The 16,575-nt window shown below is 41.3% G+C and overlaps 2 protein-coding genes across 2 annotated transcripts in view; one reads left to right on the plus strand and one right to left on the minus strand.

Annotated features, from left to right (window-relative positions):
- LOC135932668 (NLR family CARD domain-containing protein 3-like) overlaps positions 1-16,575 on the minus strand; it is a 70,304-nt gene that overhangs the window by 25,037 nt on the left and 28,692 nt on the right. The gene's annotated exons all lie outside the window — the stretch shown is intronic.
- LOC134623856 (4-galactosyl-N-acetylglucosaminide 3-alpha-L-fucosyltransferase 9-like) lies at positions 1,660-8,535 on the plus strand. Its single transcript, XM_063468865.1, has 2 exons — positions 1,660-1,670; positions 7,461-8,535. The coding sequence occupies exon 2, from the start codon at positions 7,462-7,464 to the stop codon at positions 8,533-8,535; it is 1,074 nt and encodes a 357-aa protein (XP_063324935.1). The 5' UTR covers positions 1,660-1,670; position 7,461.

The raw sequence follows: 16,575 nt of genomic DNA on the forward strand, positions 1-16,575 counted from the left end.
ATGGGCTGCTATTCATCCACCGCTGCCCCTGTTTGCTGTGGAGTACCACAGGGGTCTGTGCTGGGCTCTCTACTGTTTGCCTTGTACATGCTACCCCTGGGTTCTATCTTTGACAAATGTCAGGTCTCCTACCACTGTTATGCTGATGACATTCAAATCTATTTCCAATTCTCTGATAACCTGCCAGCTTCATTGAATCGTTTGTCTGACTGCTTGAAAGAGGTCACAGAGTGGCTGTCAGCCAATTCTCTCATTTTAAATGAGAAGAAAACTGAGATTATGGTGTTTGATAGTCACACTTCACGAGACCAGCTAGCTGCCCAATTTGGTCCCTTTGCTTGCTTTCTTACAAATACTGTACGTAATCTAGGTGTTTGCCTGGATAGTTCATTTAAGCTGGTTAAACAGGTTTCCTCTGTGGTTAAATCTGGCATCTTCCAATTGCGCCAAATTTCAGAGGTCAAACACTTAATACCGTACAAAGATCTTGAAAAACGTATACATGCCTTTGTGACCTTCAGATTAGATTATTGTAACTCGCTCTGCTCTGGACTCCAACTCGCTAACTCGCTAATTTGTGACACGCCATTTCCTCTCCAGCTTACGAGTTATCTGCTTTAGGCTACGTGTTTGAGAATTATACCACGGAGTCAGGTACTTCTGATTTGAGGCCTTAGTTTTCACAGGAGCTACAGTATCCAGAGTCGTACGTAGTGAGGAGGTAAAATTATTAACAAGATGATCGACCTCTGTTGGGGTAGCGTTCAGGTAGCTGCTCTGCTCTGTGTTGGTACAGGGCATTGAAGATGATAACAGTGGGTGGATTATATTCTTAAACTTAGTTACAGCGCTTTCAGAAAGACATCTAGTGTGATGAAGAAGGTCAATATTCCCTCCAAACAAAACAAGACAAGCATGTTTACTTTATCAGCTGTCAGCAGTGTGTGCAGTGTTGAAGACCCGCTCTGAAGGTGTGCTTGTGGCTGGTATACACAGATATTTCCGTGCCATGTGCAACGTCAATGGGAAACGTTTTTCATGCATTTTCCACCAAACCGGTGGATCTTCTTCTCCTACGACCTCCTCGATGATTTAACAGTCCATTTCTATCTGCGCCTTCTCCTCCAGTGTGCAATTTGGCAATTAGTTTGTTCATTAGTGATGTGTCAGTCACGAACGAAACGGCTCTTTGAGCCGGACCTTTGAAGTGAAAGACGGGAGTCGGCTCCTTATTGGGAGCCGTGTTTCTTTTTTTCAGCCTTGTGTTTGCACTGAGCAGAAGGGGGAGGGGCGGTAGTTACAGAGAGAGAGGAAGAGAGCCAGGGGCGACAACATCATCACATTAGAAAGCTATAGTAATGAAAATGAGTGACACCAAGAAAAGAAGCAAAATCTGGAATCATTGACAGTACATAGGCAGAGTGTAGAGTCTGCAAGAAAAGGATATCATATAGAGCCGGCTCCACGAACAACCTTCACAGGCACCTGAGAACTGTCCACCCATCAGTGCAATGGGAAGATCACACACAGTCAGTTGAGTGTGATATTAATGAAGGTGCCAGTGTGTCTACTGCAGCTGTTGCTGCTGCTACTGCATCTACAGCATCTTGCAGTATACCACCACAACCACCTAAACCAACCCAGAGCTCTATGAGACAGTTTTTGCAGAAGTCTGTGACCCAGCAAGACAGAGCTCAATTGATAAATACCTGGCAAAAATGACTGCACTTGATTTCCAACTATTTTCAGTTGTGGATGATAAAGGATTCACAAACTTAATTAATGCACTGAATCCTATGTATGCAATTCCAAGCAGGAAAACACTCCCAAAAAGTTATCCCAGACCTATATGACAGAGAACCTGCATCTTCTTTTTGCTTTCATATTACTTTATATTTTATTGTGTTGTTTCATTTTAAATTTGTTTAAAAGGAAACAGCTGAATATTTAAAAAGTTAAAAGTTGAATTGTAAATAGTTGGTTTTTGATTTTATAATTTATTTTTTTAATTTTATGTGGAGTGAATAAATAAAAGCATATTTATATAATAGACATATATAAATAAAAAACATTTTTTTTACATTAGAAATTCATTTTGTGCATAATTTTATATTGTTGTTGATAATAAATTAATTAAAGCAACAAAACAACCTGAAGAGCCTGTTGGGAGCCGAAAGAGCCGGTTCTCTAAAAAAGAGCCGGAAATCCCATCACTACTGTTCATGTTTGGACTTCTTCTGTGTTCTAAACGCGCAAATCAGCCCGTGCATGATTACATTGCTCCGCCCTTCAAAAAAAGTTTGTGCATGAACGAATATATCGCCTATTGTCGTTACTGGACTGACAATTGTTGGTTGTTTACATATCTCCCAATCTTACTGTCCATGTCTGTTTTTGTTGAGATTTTACAGTATGCTGTAAAACCCTTCCAAGTCCATTCTCTAAACACCCTGTCCAAATGTGCTGGTGTACAGTCTGTATCATATCCTACCCATCTTAGTGTTTGCATTTTTCTTTCCAAACTGAATTTTTTACTTTGTTTAATCCAGATATTTAAAGCTACTTTAGTGTACTCATTCAATTTACACATATGTTTTTTTTTTCTGTAGACTTATTCTGTAGACTTCTGTAGACCAATAAAGACTGTAGAGGTATATCTAATTGGGTTCCAAATCTTTTCATTTTGGTTCATACCTGTTATCATAACTCAACATTGAAGCTGTGCTGCATTGTAATAGTCCTCCAAGCTAGGTAAGGATAATCCCCCTTGGTCTTTTGGTAACTGTAGGGTCTTAAGTTGTAAACAGGGTTTTTTACCTTGCCAAATAAATTGTGAGATTCTGAGATCATTCTTTTCCACTCATTGAATTGTTTTGGGGGGATTCCAATTGGCAGGGACTGAAAAAGAAACAATAGACAGACCAATTGTCAAAGGCGTCCATCTTCCTGAGTCCTCTTTTATATTTTGTGTGATAGCATTATATTTTCAGTTAAAAACTTCTGTCAAATCCTTTGGTATGGTGTGATGGACCGAGCAGCGAAGGAAACTTAGGCACAGGTTAAAGTTAAAAAAGTGAAAGGTTAAAAAAGGATTTTTTACTTTTTTTTAACCCAAAAACATAGTTTAATAAATAACAAAACTCTACTCAAAGTGAAAAACAAACAAACAATACTGATAACTCAGACAAACTGACCTAACTAAACGAGACAAAGGGGAAACTTAAATAGTGGCTGATCAGCCCACAAAAAACACAAAAAGGGGTAAAACACACAAAACCTAACTGAAACTAAAATAAAGAACTCCAATTTCCCCCCATGGTCCCGAGTTATGGAATGAGCCAATTTGCAGTTCTCCATCAAGGCCTGCTCTGCCCCTTTTCCCTCAATCAAGCGACTGGAGCAGCTGCAACAAAGGTAACTTAGAAAACAAAGATTAATCATACATAACAGTGTAAACTAAAATGTGCGCACTTATTTTAGAATGCAGTGTTATGTGAATATATGAATTAATTCTAAACTAAAACCAGTTATTTGTTATCCTGTAAATTAAACCTTATATTTAAAGAAAGACAAATGTGAATGCAGTGTTATGTGTAAGCCTCTACACTGATATTACCACTATGTGGCTGTAACTGCAGCCATCACATATAGTGATATGCAGTGATATGTCAGTTTGTTAGTATTCCAACTGAAATCATACATTTATTTTTGTACATAGTTGTAAGTTAGAGTTTGGCGATCGTGGCTCAAGAGTTGGCAGTTCGTCTTGTAATCGGAAGGTTGCCGGTTCGAGCCCCGGCTCCAACAGTCTCGGTCGTTGTGTCCTTGGTCAAGACACTTCACCCGTTGCCTACTGGTGGTGGTCAGAGGGCACGGTGGCGCCAGTGTCCGGCAGCCTCGCCTCTGTCAGTGCGCCCCAGGGCAGCTGTGGCTACAATGTAGCTTGCCATCACCAGTGTGTGGATGTGTGGGTGACTGAATGTAGTGTAAAGCGCTTTGGGGGCCATAGGCACTAAGTAAAGCTCTATACAAATACAGGCCATTTACCATTTTTGTGTATATTTAATTTGTAACCCGAGTATTGGCTAAACTGTCCAAGGCGCATCATCAGTTTGGGGAGACTGGAGTCCGGATTGGACAAGGTCAAAAGTATGTAATCTGCAATATAACCATATTTTATACGCCACTCATTTAACTTGAATGCCCCTGATTTTCTGGTCTTCTCTAATCCATTGAGCCAGGGGCTGTATAAAGAGTTCAAACAAGGTAGGGCTTGGGGGGCACCAGCGACAGCATATTAGCCTTAGACAGATTTCCATTCATTTCAATCTCGGCAGTTTGACAACTTTACAGCATTTTAAAAACAGCCAATGATCTGCTCTTTGCATCCAAATAGTTTAAGTACTAAATAAAGAAATTCCCATTGCACCATATCAAAGGCTTTCTCTGCATCCAAACTCAAAACAACTGATTTAAATTGATTTTGAAACAGTATTTATTTGGTATAGTGCTCTACTTACATGGTCCTGTGTTTGTCTGTATCTTATGAACCCTCTTTGGTCATGGTCGATCAGGTCAGGAATAATATTTTCCCGCTTTTTTTTGCAATGATTGACGTAAATATTGTGTAATCTATATTTAAGACTGAGATAAGTCTGTATGAGCTGCACTCTGATCTGTCCTTTCCCTCCTTTGGAATCATGGATGTGATAGCTTGTTTCCAGGATTCTGGTGTCTCTCCTCCCTTCAAGATAGAATTAAAACTAAAATTAAATTAAAATTTTAATAGCTTTGGTGACAAAAGGTCCCTATACCGCTTAAACCATTCTGCAGGAAATCCATGTCCTCCTGGCACTTTGTTTGTCTTCAGTCTAGATACAGCTTTATCAAGTTCTGCTTTAGTAACCTCTTGAGTTAGTATTTTGTTTTGTTCCTCTCCTATCGAAGGCAAATCTAGGAATTCCAGGAATCCATTCACTAGTAATGAATCCATTATTTGGGGTTGAGTATAAAGCTCTTTGTAATATAACGCAAAAGATTCTTCTATATCTTCAGGTTTATGGCAATAGGTCTTAGTAAGTGGATTTGTAATTTTTCTAACTGTTCTATCTGTTAATTGTTTGCACAGTTTCCATGCTAATATTTTTTTTTAACTTTGGGGCCGTTTTCATAGTAGTTTTGTCTGAGATATTTAAGCTTCACTTCTATTTGTTTATCCAGAATAGTTTTAGCTCCTCCTTAATATGTTTAATTTGTTCTAAAATTTTACAATTGTTTGATTCTATATCTCCGAATCTTTCAACTCATTTGACAGGATAGTCTGTTGCTTCTTTCCTTCCCTTTTCTTTCTCACTGACCACGTTATTAGTTCTTCTCTGAGCACTGGTTTAATAGTATCCCACAGGGTGCTCTATGATACGTTCCCTTGTCATTACCATCCATAAATTCTTTAACTTCATTTTGAATAAATTCGTCACATTTTTGGTCATTCAGAAGGCTTGTGTTAAGTCTCCATACCATGTTTTTAGGCTTAATATCCAAATGCATCTTTAGGTATACCGCCGAATGATTGGAAACATCTCTGGGTCCATGTATGTATGTCCATTAATGTTACATTCTGTTATCCTCGATCTTTCTGATTTGCACATAAGAGTAGTCAATTCTTGGGACAGGAATGTATATGCTTTCAAAGATGGCTGAAGTTAACCCTAACCCATCTATCAAATCCAACCTCATTAAGCATCTTTATTACATAAAGATACATTATCTTTAATTTGTGAGGACAGCTGGAAGGTAATTCCAGAGGTGTGCCCGCGGGGGGGACCTGCTTGGCCAGAGCCAGAGGTCGCCGTGCCATCTGGTTCTGCGGCGTTTTTGCCAGAGGCCAGCGTGCTGTCTGGTCCTGCCTCATCTGGTCCTGCGCCCTGGCCACCTGTGAAGCTACCCGTGAGCCACGGGACATGTCCATGCCTGCTGCGCCACTGTCGCTTGCCATGCGATCGACCTCCAGACCAGCTCCATCGCCGCAGCTGAACACGAGGTCGGCTGCCGGACCCGCCTCGTCACCGCTGCCGCTGGACACGTGTTCAGCCCCCGGATCCAACTCATCCACACCGTTAGTTGATGGGCCAGGGACGGATGGCTCTCAAGCCTAGGTCGGGCGATGGGGGTATGTGGCGGGGCGTGGTTTGTGGCGTGGCTGGAGAGAAGGCTGACACACTGACGCGCCATTCGTTCATTACGCCTTCCCTTCATAAGACGTGCCTGGACCTCAGATGGTTGTTGTGTGTGGGGTGCAGCTGAAAAGCTGCAACCGAGTGTTGTGAGAACAGCAACTGAATAAAAAGTGTCAAAAAGAGTGAACTATGTAGTCGGGTCCGTCATTCATGTGTCACAATGCAGTCTTTGAAAAAGTCTGGGGCCCCTTCATATCAATTCTCCCCTCTCTGTACCTGACAGGCTATAGTGGTGATACAAACCTCCCATATCTGCCTCAAATTAATCACCTACAAGGCTTTTCTGGCTTAACTTTGTCAGTGATGTAGTTGTACTGTGGAGTATGTTGATTCTGTATACATGGGTGTATGGGTGTATGCAAAAACTGTGTACATATATAATGAAAAGAAATTAAGAGCCATACAAGGGAGGAGGATGAAAGGGTGGGATGGAAAAATTTCACATAATGAGTTTCGTTTTCTTATTTTGTTTTTGTTTCTTTTGTTGATTACTCTAATCTTACCTATCTTCTTTTGTCATAATTACCATTCTTGTTATTTTGTGTTTGATCTTCTGTTGCTTAAAATTATTCTTGAATTGTGTGGATACAAGAGTATACATTTAAGTGTGTTCCTGGAGTGACCAAGACTTAACGTATTGTAACAAGTTTTAGATATTTTAGATCTTTACTATGCTATTCCTATGAGCATTGAGTCACAGAGGAGGTCAATCCAAACTTCGATCCATTTTGTATAGAAGGATTCACATTTTTATTATTCATATTCATAATTTAATTCAATTTTATTTATACAGCGCCAAATCACAACAACAGTTGCCTCAGGTGCTTTATATTGTAAGGTAGATCCTACAATAATACATACAGAGAAAAACCCAAAAAAATCATATGACCCCCTATGAGCAAGCACTTTGGCGACAGTGAGAAGGAAAAACTCCCTTTTAACAGGAAGAAACCTCCGGCAGAACCAGGCTCAGGGAGGGGCGGGGCCATCTGCTGCGACCAGTTGGGATGAGAGAAGGAAGACAGGATAAAGACATATTCATTCCACTAAGTATTTAAAGGCACACATTGACAGTGTGTTCAGAGTCAATGATCCATTACATATTATTACAAGTTGGTAGCATGAGAACCTAAACATGATAAGGTGATCAGTCTTGATGTTGTGTCCTGCTGACCATGACTTTACTGAGTTTGTTCTCTTTGGTCTGTCCTTTTTAGAACACAGTATGGCATCTGGATCTTCTAACGGAGTCCTGCGACCCTTTCTCCTCGGTATACTTGTACTGGCAGTCTTTGTGACTGTGTTTCTGATGTATTTTAAACCTGATAAAAGCTGGTTCTGTCCTGTAGAGTCAGTGTCAGATCAGGTGAAGAACCTCATCTCCACCAAGAGGGATAAGAATGCCACCATTGTGCTGATCTGGCTCTGGTCCTTAGGCAGTAAATTTGACTTCAGCGTCTGCAGTGCTCTCTTTGAAATTGATAACTGCTTCATCACAGCAGACAGGAACCTCTACAATAAGTCACATGGGGTCATCATCGATCACAGAGACATCAGGGGTGACCTGTCCAATCTGCCGCAGCTGCAGCGACCATCGTTCCAGAAGTGGATATGGATGAACTTTGAGTCACCGACACATTCATCCAAACTGTCTGGGATACAGAAGCTGTTCAATCTGACTCTCAGCTATCGCCAGGATGCAAACATTGGAGTGCCTTCTGGGACTATCGTACCAGCAGAGGGCGAGGAGAATTTTGTACCACCCAGTAAAAACAAGCTGGTCTGCTGGATAGTGAGCAATTGGAACCCACAGCATGTGCGGGTGAAATATTTCAATGAGCTGCAGAAACATGTTAAGGTCCATGCATATGGACGAGCCTTTGGGAAGCACATTTCTGACAATGACCTCATGCCAACCATCACCAGCTGCAAGTTCTATCTGTCCTTTGAGAACTCTGTCCACAAGGATTACATTACTGAGAAACTATTCAACCCACTCTCAGTAGGAACAGTGCCAGTGGTTCTGGGCCCGACCAGGCAGAACTATGAGAACTTTATCCAGGGAGACGCCTTCATTCATGTTGATGACTTCAGCTCACCCACGGACCTGGCTGATTACCTGCTGCTTCTGGACAAGAATGAGGAAATGTACTTCAGTTACTTTGAGTGGAGGCGACACTTTAAAGCAAAGAAGGTCCAATTTCCGGTAGAACATGCATGCCTGACTTGTGATTATTTGCGTAAGCACAAAGAATACAAGGCATTCAATGACCTTGATACGTGGTTCTGGGGCAGCTAGACAGGTGAAGTGTTAGGAATAAAATGATTAAGTAAATCTGTTTTTGTAAGTGTTTTTTTTTTTTTTTTTTTGACCAAGTCTTCCAAGTCCTCGCATGCCACACCTCTGCTGATCCAGCTGCACTGGCTCCGCATGTAATTCAGAGTCCAGTTTAAGATTATGATTTTGACATTCAGGGCTCTGCATGGACAAGAGCCAACATACATTAGTGATCTTTTACATCCTTACATCCGCAGCAGGTCCCTGAGGTCATGTGATCAGGGCTTGCTTGCTGTCCATAACACAAGGCTGAAAACAAAAGGTGGCAGAGCTTTAGTAACTGTGGCCCTGTGGAAGTCTCTTCCATTGAGCTTGAGATCTGTGGACTCAGTGGTCTCTTTTAAAAAACAGCTAAAAACTCATCTTTTGAACTTTTTTTTTGTTGTTTTTTGTTTTTATGTTTTAGCTTCTGTGAAGCACTTTGTGAGTTAATCTTGAAATGTGCTATATAAATAAAATTTTACTTATTTTTAAACTTTACTTTATATACATTTTGCAATTGTGTTCGTTAAGAGTTGGCACTCCGTGTAATAAGGGTCAAAAGTATCAATTCAGTGCTATGATTGAATTGAATATTGAGACTGACATTTTGAGCTGCAGAGGGATTTGCAAACATGCGTACACATCATAACTAGTTAAAGTCAGGGTGATATTTTTGTGGGTCTGCAGAATGTCCTGGGCTTAGATAATAAGTAGGAAAAACCTAAAATATCTTTTACACATGTTGTGGAGTTGCCCAGGATAGAAGAATGGTGGAGATGTGCCATTGAAATAATCTGAAGGGTAATAGGAATCCAAATTGAACAGGACTCCAAACTGTGGACTCTGGGGGACACAGGCTCTCTTAACATGAACTATTATAAGAAATATTTTATTTTACTTGAGAGCACAGCAGTGAAAACATGTATTCTGATTTATTGGAAATCTGAAAATTCACCAACAGTGAGATATTGGATTAATGAGCTTGTGTCCTGCTGCACACCCAAAAAGATATAATATAATGTAAAAGGGAAATATGCAGCCTCTGAAAAGGGTCTGGGGCTCCCTCATAGGAATTCGCCCCTCTCTGGACTTTTTAGTCGTACCCCAAAGTTTTGTGAATGACACAAATATATTTTTTTCTGCTTCAGTGTTTCTAGATCTTTGTGTCAGTTGTTTCTGTGATATATTGAAGTATACTGTATTTTCCACATTATAAAGCGCACTTATACACACGTGGGACTAATAAAGGTTATCTTATCTTATCTTAAAATCCTTTATTTTCTCAAAAATCGACAGTGTGCCTTATGTATGAATTCTGGTTGTGCTTACTGACCTCGAACCGATTTTATGTGGTACAAGGCGCTCAAAAATCTGTCAAAAATGTTTTAGTACGACTTTGCTAAGCTACGAAGCCGCACCGCTTGATGGATTGTCGGAGCATTACGGCTACCGTAGTCAGGAGCCTCGCGGAGTAATCTGGGTCCTAAACTCCGTCCGCTTCAGGTCCCAAAGTCAAACGAGCACTGCAGCATCACTGAGAGTTAAAAACCTGTCTAAATTCTTTCATCTTCAATAAAATGATCAGCGTTACTGCTTTACCAGGTGTAACAATTAAGTTTAACATCCAGGCATCTATGAAAACAGAATTTATTAGCTTGCTAGCTTTCACCTAAACATGATATAACATGTTCTTACTGAGAGATTAATGAAAAAATTCAAACGTACAGCTCTGCTATCACTTCCAACATAAATGAAGACAGAAAACTAAACAGCAGTGACGTTTGTAGGGTTACTGAAATTGGGCTAGCTGGTATATAATGATGTGCTACATGATCACTAGCGACACAGCTATGTTAGCATAACATAAACACAGTGAAGCTGGAGGATGAACGCTAACTTTTTTCCACTCGATAAAAGTTAACGTGAGGGTTCCCGATGGTTAGGGACAAATGCAATCGCATGGCAGGATGCTGTAAACGGACCAAACTTCAGTCAGGAGAACAACTGAGATAATTCATCCACAATACGAGGTTAGTCATTAATACACTGCAGCAACATGGGAATAGAGCAGCTGTGAGAGAATTTAACATTAATGAATCAATGGTACGGAAGTGGAGGAAGCAAGAAGAATGAGTTGAGTAAAGTTTGACTTATCTGACTGTTTTGTTTCGCTTAATGCGCCTTATAATCCGGTGCGCCTTATCGTCCCAAAAATACACTAATAACAAGCACTTCATAAGTTTCAAAGGCTTTTATTGACAATTACATCACAGTTGGTATTAGCAGTGTTGCCCCTTCTTTTTCAAGGCCACTGGAATTGGCCCTGGCATGCTGTCAATCAGCTTCTGGGCCAAATCCTGACTGATGGCAACCCATTCTTTTATAATCGATGCTTGGAGTTTGTCAGAATTAGTGGGAGGGGGGGGTTTGTCCACCCGCCTTTTGAGGGTTGACCACAAGTTCTTAATTGGATTAAGGCCTGGGGAGTTTCCTGGCCATAGACCCAAAATTTCAATGTTTTCTTCCCTGAGTCACTTCATTATTATGTTGGCCTTATGGCACGGTGCTCCATCATGCTGGAAAAGGCGTTGTTCTTTACCAAACTGTTCTTGGATGGTTGGAAGAAGTTGGAAGAATTTTTGGTACCATTTTTCATTCACATCTGTTATTTTTGCCAAAATTGTGAGTGAGCCCACTCCCTTGGATTAGAAGCAGCCCCACAGATGAATGGTCTTAGGATGCTTTACTGTTGGCATGAGACAGGACTGATGGTAGCGCTTGCCTTTTTTTCTCCGGACAATGCTTTTTCCAGATGCCCCAAACAACTGCAAAGGGGCTTCATTAGAGAAAATGTCTTTACCCCAGTCCTCAGCAGTCCACTCGCTGTACTTTTTACAGAAAATCAGTCTGTCCCTGATGTTTTTGTTTTTTGTTTGTTTGGTTTTTTTTGGAGAGAAGTGGCTTCTTTGCTGACCTTCTTGACACCAGGCCATCTTCCAAAAGTCTTCGCATCACTGTGCACTCACACCTGCTTGCTGCCATTCCTGAGCAAACTCTGCACTGATGGCACTTCGATGCCACCCGCAGCTGAATTATCTTTAGAAGACGGTCCTGGTGCTTGTGGGACTTCTCCACAGCAGTTGAACCTCTTTGTCAAGAACCTTGAAGTTCTTGATGATCTGATAATTGGTTGATTAGTAGAAACAACATCTTTGCCCGTGAAGCCCGGTTTTTTATGCAACGCAATGATGACTGCACATGTGTATTTGCAGGTAACCATGGTTAACAGGAAGAACAATGATTTCAAGCATCACCCTCCTTTTAACACATCCAGCCTCAACATTCTCACCTGAGTTAACGAGAAGATTATTGAAATGATGTCAGCAGGTCCTTTTGCAATTCATCTGATCACGCTTCATAACATTCTCGAGTATATGCAATATGCTATTCTAAAAACTGAAGCAGCAAACTTTGTGAAAATCAATATTTGTGTCTTTCTCAAAACTTTTGGCCACAACTCTATCCTCAACTCTAATCCTTTTCAAGTTGTTGTAGTAAACTGATAACTTTCTTTTTGTAGTTGCTTGTGGGGTCTCGTGTCCAGGCTTCATGGGTATTGTTGTCTCTGAGGAGTGTAGTAATTTTGTTTGATAATCTGTTGTGTTTAGACTAGTGCTGTCAAAATTATCGCGTTAATTGTTAAGATCAACGCGAAATGTTTAACGCGTTAAAAAAATTTAACGCTGATTTTTTTAAATTAATTTCCTGTAATCTAAGACCTTTAAACTCATGAGCACCTCTGGAGGAGGGGGCAACAGTGTGCTATGCTGGCGTTTGGCCTGACAGAAATGATTAGAAGAAGAAGAAGTGACACCATGCTACTATCCAGTGTTGCCAACTTAGCGATTTTGTCGCTATATTTAGCGAGTTTTCAGACCCCCTTAGCGACTTTTTTTCTAAAAAGCGACTAGCGACAAATCTGGCGACTTTTGCTGGTGTTATTGGAGACTTATGACGACTTTTTGACATGAAACCACGTATCGTTCTTACTGTCAACAAGCAGCCGGTGCTTCCGTGGGCACATCGCCCAAGTCAAAGCGCTCACAGGCGGTGGATAGTCTTCACGCAGCAGTCGCCCCCAGCAGCTGTCAGAGCAGATGTTGTTCACCCTTACGCGTACAAACTGCAAATGAATCGCGCATGAGCGAAGCCGCTGCTCCCTAGCAGCGGTAAATGTTCATTTTTCTTTGTCTAAAATAAATCAGTGTACTAAAACATCATTCCAACATAGTCACTTGCTCATTTCCTCCATCGTGTGTGTGCCTCTCTGTGACATAAGCTAAACATCTAGCTAGCTAGCTCATCATGTCTCAGTCTAAACTGTACACTCAAAAATACAGGAAAGAGTGGGAATCAAACCCTGAATTTAAGGGCTGGTTGAAGCAGTTTATTGGAGATGATACACGTGCATACTGCCTGTATTGCAAGGCGGATTTCTATGCCAAACTGAGTGATGTGAAAAAACACATGCTAACACAAAAACATACTCAAAATGCAAAGCATTATAACAGTTCCACCCAAATGAAACTGCCGTTTCTTACTAAAAAAACAGACTCTTCAAAAAAGGCCGAAGCCACCATGGCATTAGCTATCGCTGAACACTGTTCCATGCTGGCATGTGATCATATTGGAGAGGCATGTAGAGCTGCTTTCTCAGACTCCACTGCTGCCACCCATTTCAAAATGCACAGGACAAAGTGCACAGAAATGATTAATGGTGTTCTGGCACCATACTTTCTGAAAAAGTTGGTTGCAGATGTGGGTGATCAGCGTTTCAGCCTCCTCCTCGATGAGTCCACAGATATAAGTGTTTCTAAGTATCTGGGGGTTGTCATAAGGTACTTTAGCGACACCAAGCAGACAATTGTGTCCACTTTTCTAGGGCTTGTTGAGTTGGAGGGAGGAGATGCCAGATCTATAGCTCGTGTTGTTGTGGGTTTCCTTGAGAAGTGTTGTCTTAAAAAAGACAATCTCTTGGGGATAGGAACCGACAATGCATCTGTGATGACAGGGATTAACAATGGGGTCCATAAAGTGCTGAAGGAGGAGTATGGCCTCAGAGATCTTGTTCTTATTCACTGTGTATGCCACTCTCTGCAGCTTGCTGTAAGTCATGCTTCCAATGACACCATACCCCGTAGTGTGGAGTACTTGGTACGAGAGACTTATAACTGGTTTTCAGTGTCTCCAAAGCGCAGGGAGGCCTACAAGGCCATTTATGAGACTATCAACTGTGGGGAGAAACCTTTACAGATAACCAAGGTGTGTGCCATTGGCTCTCCATTGAACCTGTGGTTTCACGCATTTTGGACCAGTGGGATGAGCTTAGGCTGCATTTTGCAGTCACCAAGTCGAGTGAACACTGCTACATGGCTGAAGTTTTATACTCCATGTACACTGACCCTCAAAATATCTTGTACATGACTTTTCTGAAGTCAGTGCTGGGAGAGGTACAGACCGCCATCAAGGCTTTTGAAGGAGAACAGGTAGATCCTCTTAAACTACTTTACAGCTTGGTTAGCCTGATCAAGTCTGTGAGCAGCAGGGTGCTGAATCCACTGGCAAATGTTGATGTACTCAAAGAGCCAATAGAGGGATACATCAGTTCCAAACCATACCTTGGTTACCTTTTTGAGTCGAAAGCAGCTGAGTTGCACCTTGCGCCTGAGGATGAAAAAAATGTCAGAAAGCGGTGTGTAGCCTTTACCATATCCCTTACTAATGAGTTGAGGGTGAGACTGCCAGACAATATTGAAGCATTGCAGTACATGTCCAGTTTTCTGGAGAAATAGAAAAAATTGCTAAACTCCTTGGCTTCTCCCCTGAAGCGACAGATAAGATTGTCCATCAATGGCGTACCATCCATCTTAGTAAATGGAATGAGACAAAAAACACAATGGACTTCTGGAGTGAGATTTGGAAGTACAGGGATGCAGCTGATATCAACCCATTTCAAGAACTTGCAATGGCTGCTGTGTCTGTGTTGTCCTTGCCACACTCAAATGCTGAAGTTGAGAGAGTATTCAGCCAGATGAGTGTGGTAAAAAGCAAACTTAGAAATCGGATGTCCTTGCAGAGCCTTAACTCCATCCTGTACATCCGATATGGACTGAAGCTGTCTGGTGAGGCTTGCTATGAGCACCAGCTGCCTGACAATGTTTTGCAGCTTTTTGGCACATCAGCTGCGTACTCATTTAAGTCAAGTGCTACAGTTGCTGAACCTGCAGTAGAGAATCTTGACAAAAATGAGGATGACCCACTCTTTCTGTGAGCCAGCACAGCCTGGATGTCTGGAAAAACAAACAAACAAACCCAATCAGCCTGAATTAGGACCAGACTAGTCCCCAGCATTTTTTCGCATTGCCACTGTTTATTTCTACTGTCTGTTTTTGGTCCATTTAGATTGCTAATGTAGTTTGTTAACAACATTATGGTTAAAAATGTTCTTCTTTTACCCTTATTCTTGTGTGGTTAAAAAGGAAAAAAAAAAAGCCAAAAAAAAAACAAAAGCCAAAAAAAAAAAAAAAAAAAAGCCAAAAAAAAAAAAAAAAGTAACTCCGCCAGAGTGCCTATTTTGGGTCACTTTTGCCGGTCCCAAGCCCGGATAAAGGAGGAGGGTGGGAATTACTTGTAGTTGTAAATATAAATGCCTAAATGCATTTAGGATGTTTTTTACTGACTTTATGTCTCGTCCATGGTGCTACTTCTCTCTCCTACAGCGTAGTTTACGAGCATGACCAATTAGGCGATGACGTCATTTAGCGACTTCTAGCGACTTTTAGGACAGCCAATAGCGATTTTCCTTACTGAGGAGTTGGCAACACTGCTACTATCTAGCTAACACTAGCTAACACTAGCTAACACACGCAAGCATGGATGAGGGTGGACTTTTGGGTGGAAAGTTTCTCTTTAAGAAGTTGCCTGATGGTTTGTTGGACAAAACGAGAGTAAGGTGCACAATTTGCAAAGCTGAATTCAGGTACCACAGAAGTAGTTCATCACTGGCGTATCACCTGAGAGCAAAACACCCAACTGAATCCGCCTCTACGGGACCTCGCCAGTCTACGCTTCAGGATTATGGTGCTCGTGGACGAATAACAAAAAATGTGAGAGAAAAATTAACCAATTCCTTGGTTGTTTGGATAGCTAAAAACTGCCGACCAGTTAGCATAGTAGAAGATGATGGACTGAGAGAAGTCATTCACGCTGCATCAGGAGATGTGTGTTACAATCTGCCCTCGAGAGGAACCATTGTATCGAGACTGCACACTTTGTATGAGGACCAGAGGGCTCAGCAGTCCAGCAAGCTTGTGCAAGTAAGGAACGTCGCTCTCACCGGAGACCACTGGACCTCGGTGAACAACGATAATTACTTGGGGGTCACGGCGCATTTTATTGATAACGACTGGAGTGTGCAATCGTTTGCACTAACAGTGAGTAAAACTGAAGAGAGACACTATGCTGAGGCGTGTGCTGACCATTTTCTGAATGTTGCAAACGAATGGAAAATCAAGGACAAGGTAACCACGCTTGGCACCGACAGTGCTCGTAACATGGTTGCAGCCGCCAGACTACTTCCATTTGAACACATGCCCTGCATGGCCCACATTCTGCAAAGAACGGTCACAGTTTCTCTTAATGACAGCGCATTTGAAAGGGCTTTGGCCAAATGTCGCAAGATTGTTGGACATTTTAAGCATAGTCCAGCAAACGCTCAGGAATTTCAGCATACATTATTTGTGTTTATTCTGCATTTACTTCATTGTATTGCATAAATGTCTGTTACAATCTTAAAATATAGAGTTGAAAAAATGTAATTGGATCCAGGCTATTGATCAAGTAATTGCGATTAATCGCAATTAATAACAGAAAATTGTGAGATTAATTAGTTAATTTTTTTTAATCTATTGACAGCACTAGTTTAGACAGCTGGTAATATGGTGATGTTTTGGTCTTTGC

Source organism: Pelmatolapia mariae, linkage group LG3_W, assembly GCF_036321145.2.
Source record: "Pelmatolapia mariae isolate MD_Pm_ZW linkage group LG3_W, Pm_UMD_F_2, whole genome shotgun sequence".
NCBI lineage: Eukaryota > Metazoa > Chordata > Actinopteri > Cichliformes > Cichlidae > Pelmatolapia > Pelmatolapia mariae.

Coding starts and splice junctions, on each gene's coding strand:
- LOC134623856 (XM_063468865.1), top strand. CDS start 7,462: ATGGCATCTGGATCTTCTAACGGAGTCCTGCGACCCTTTCTCCTCGGT.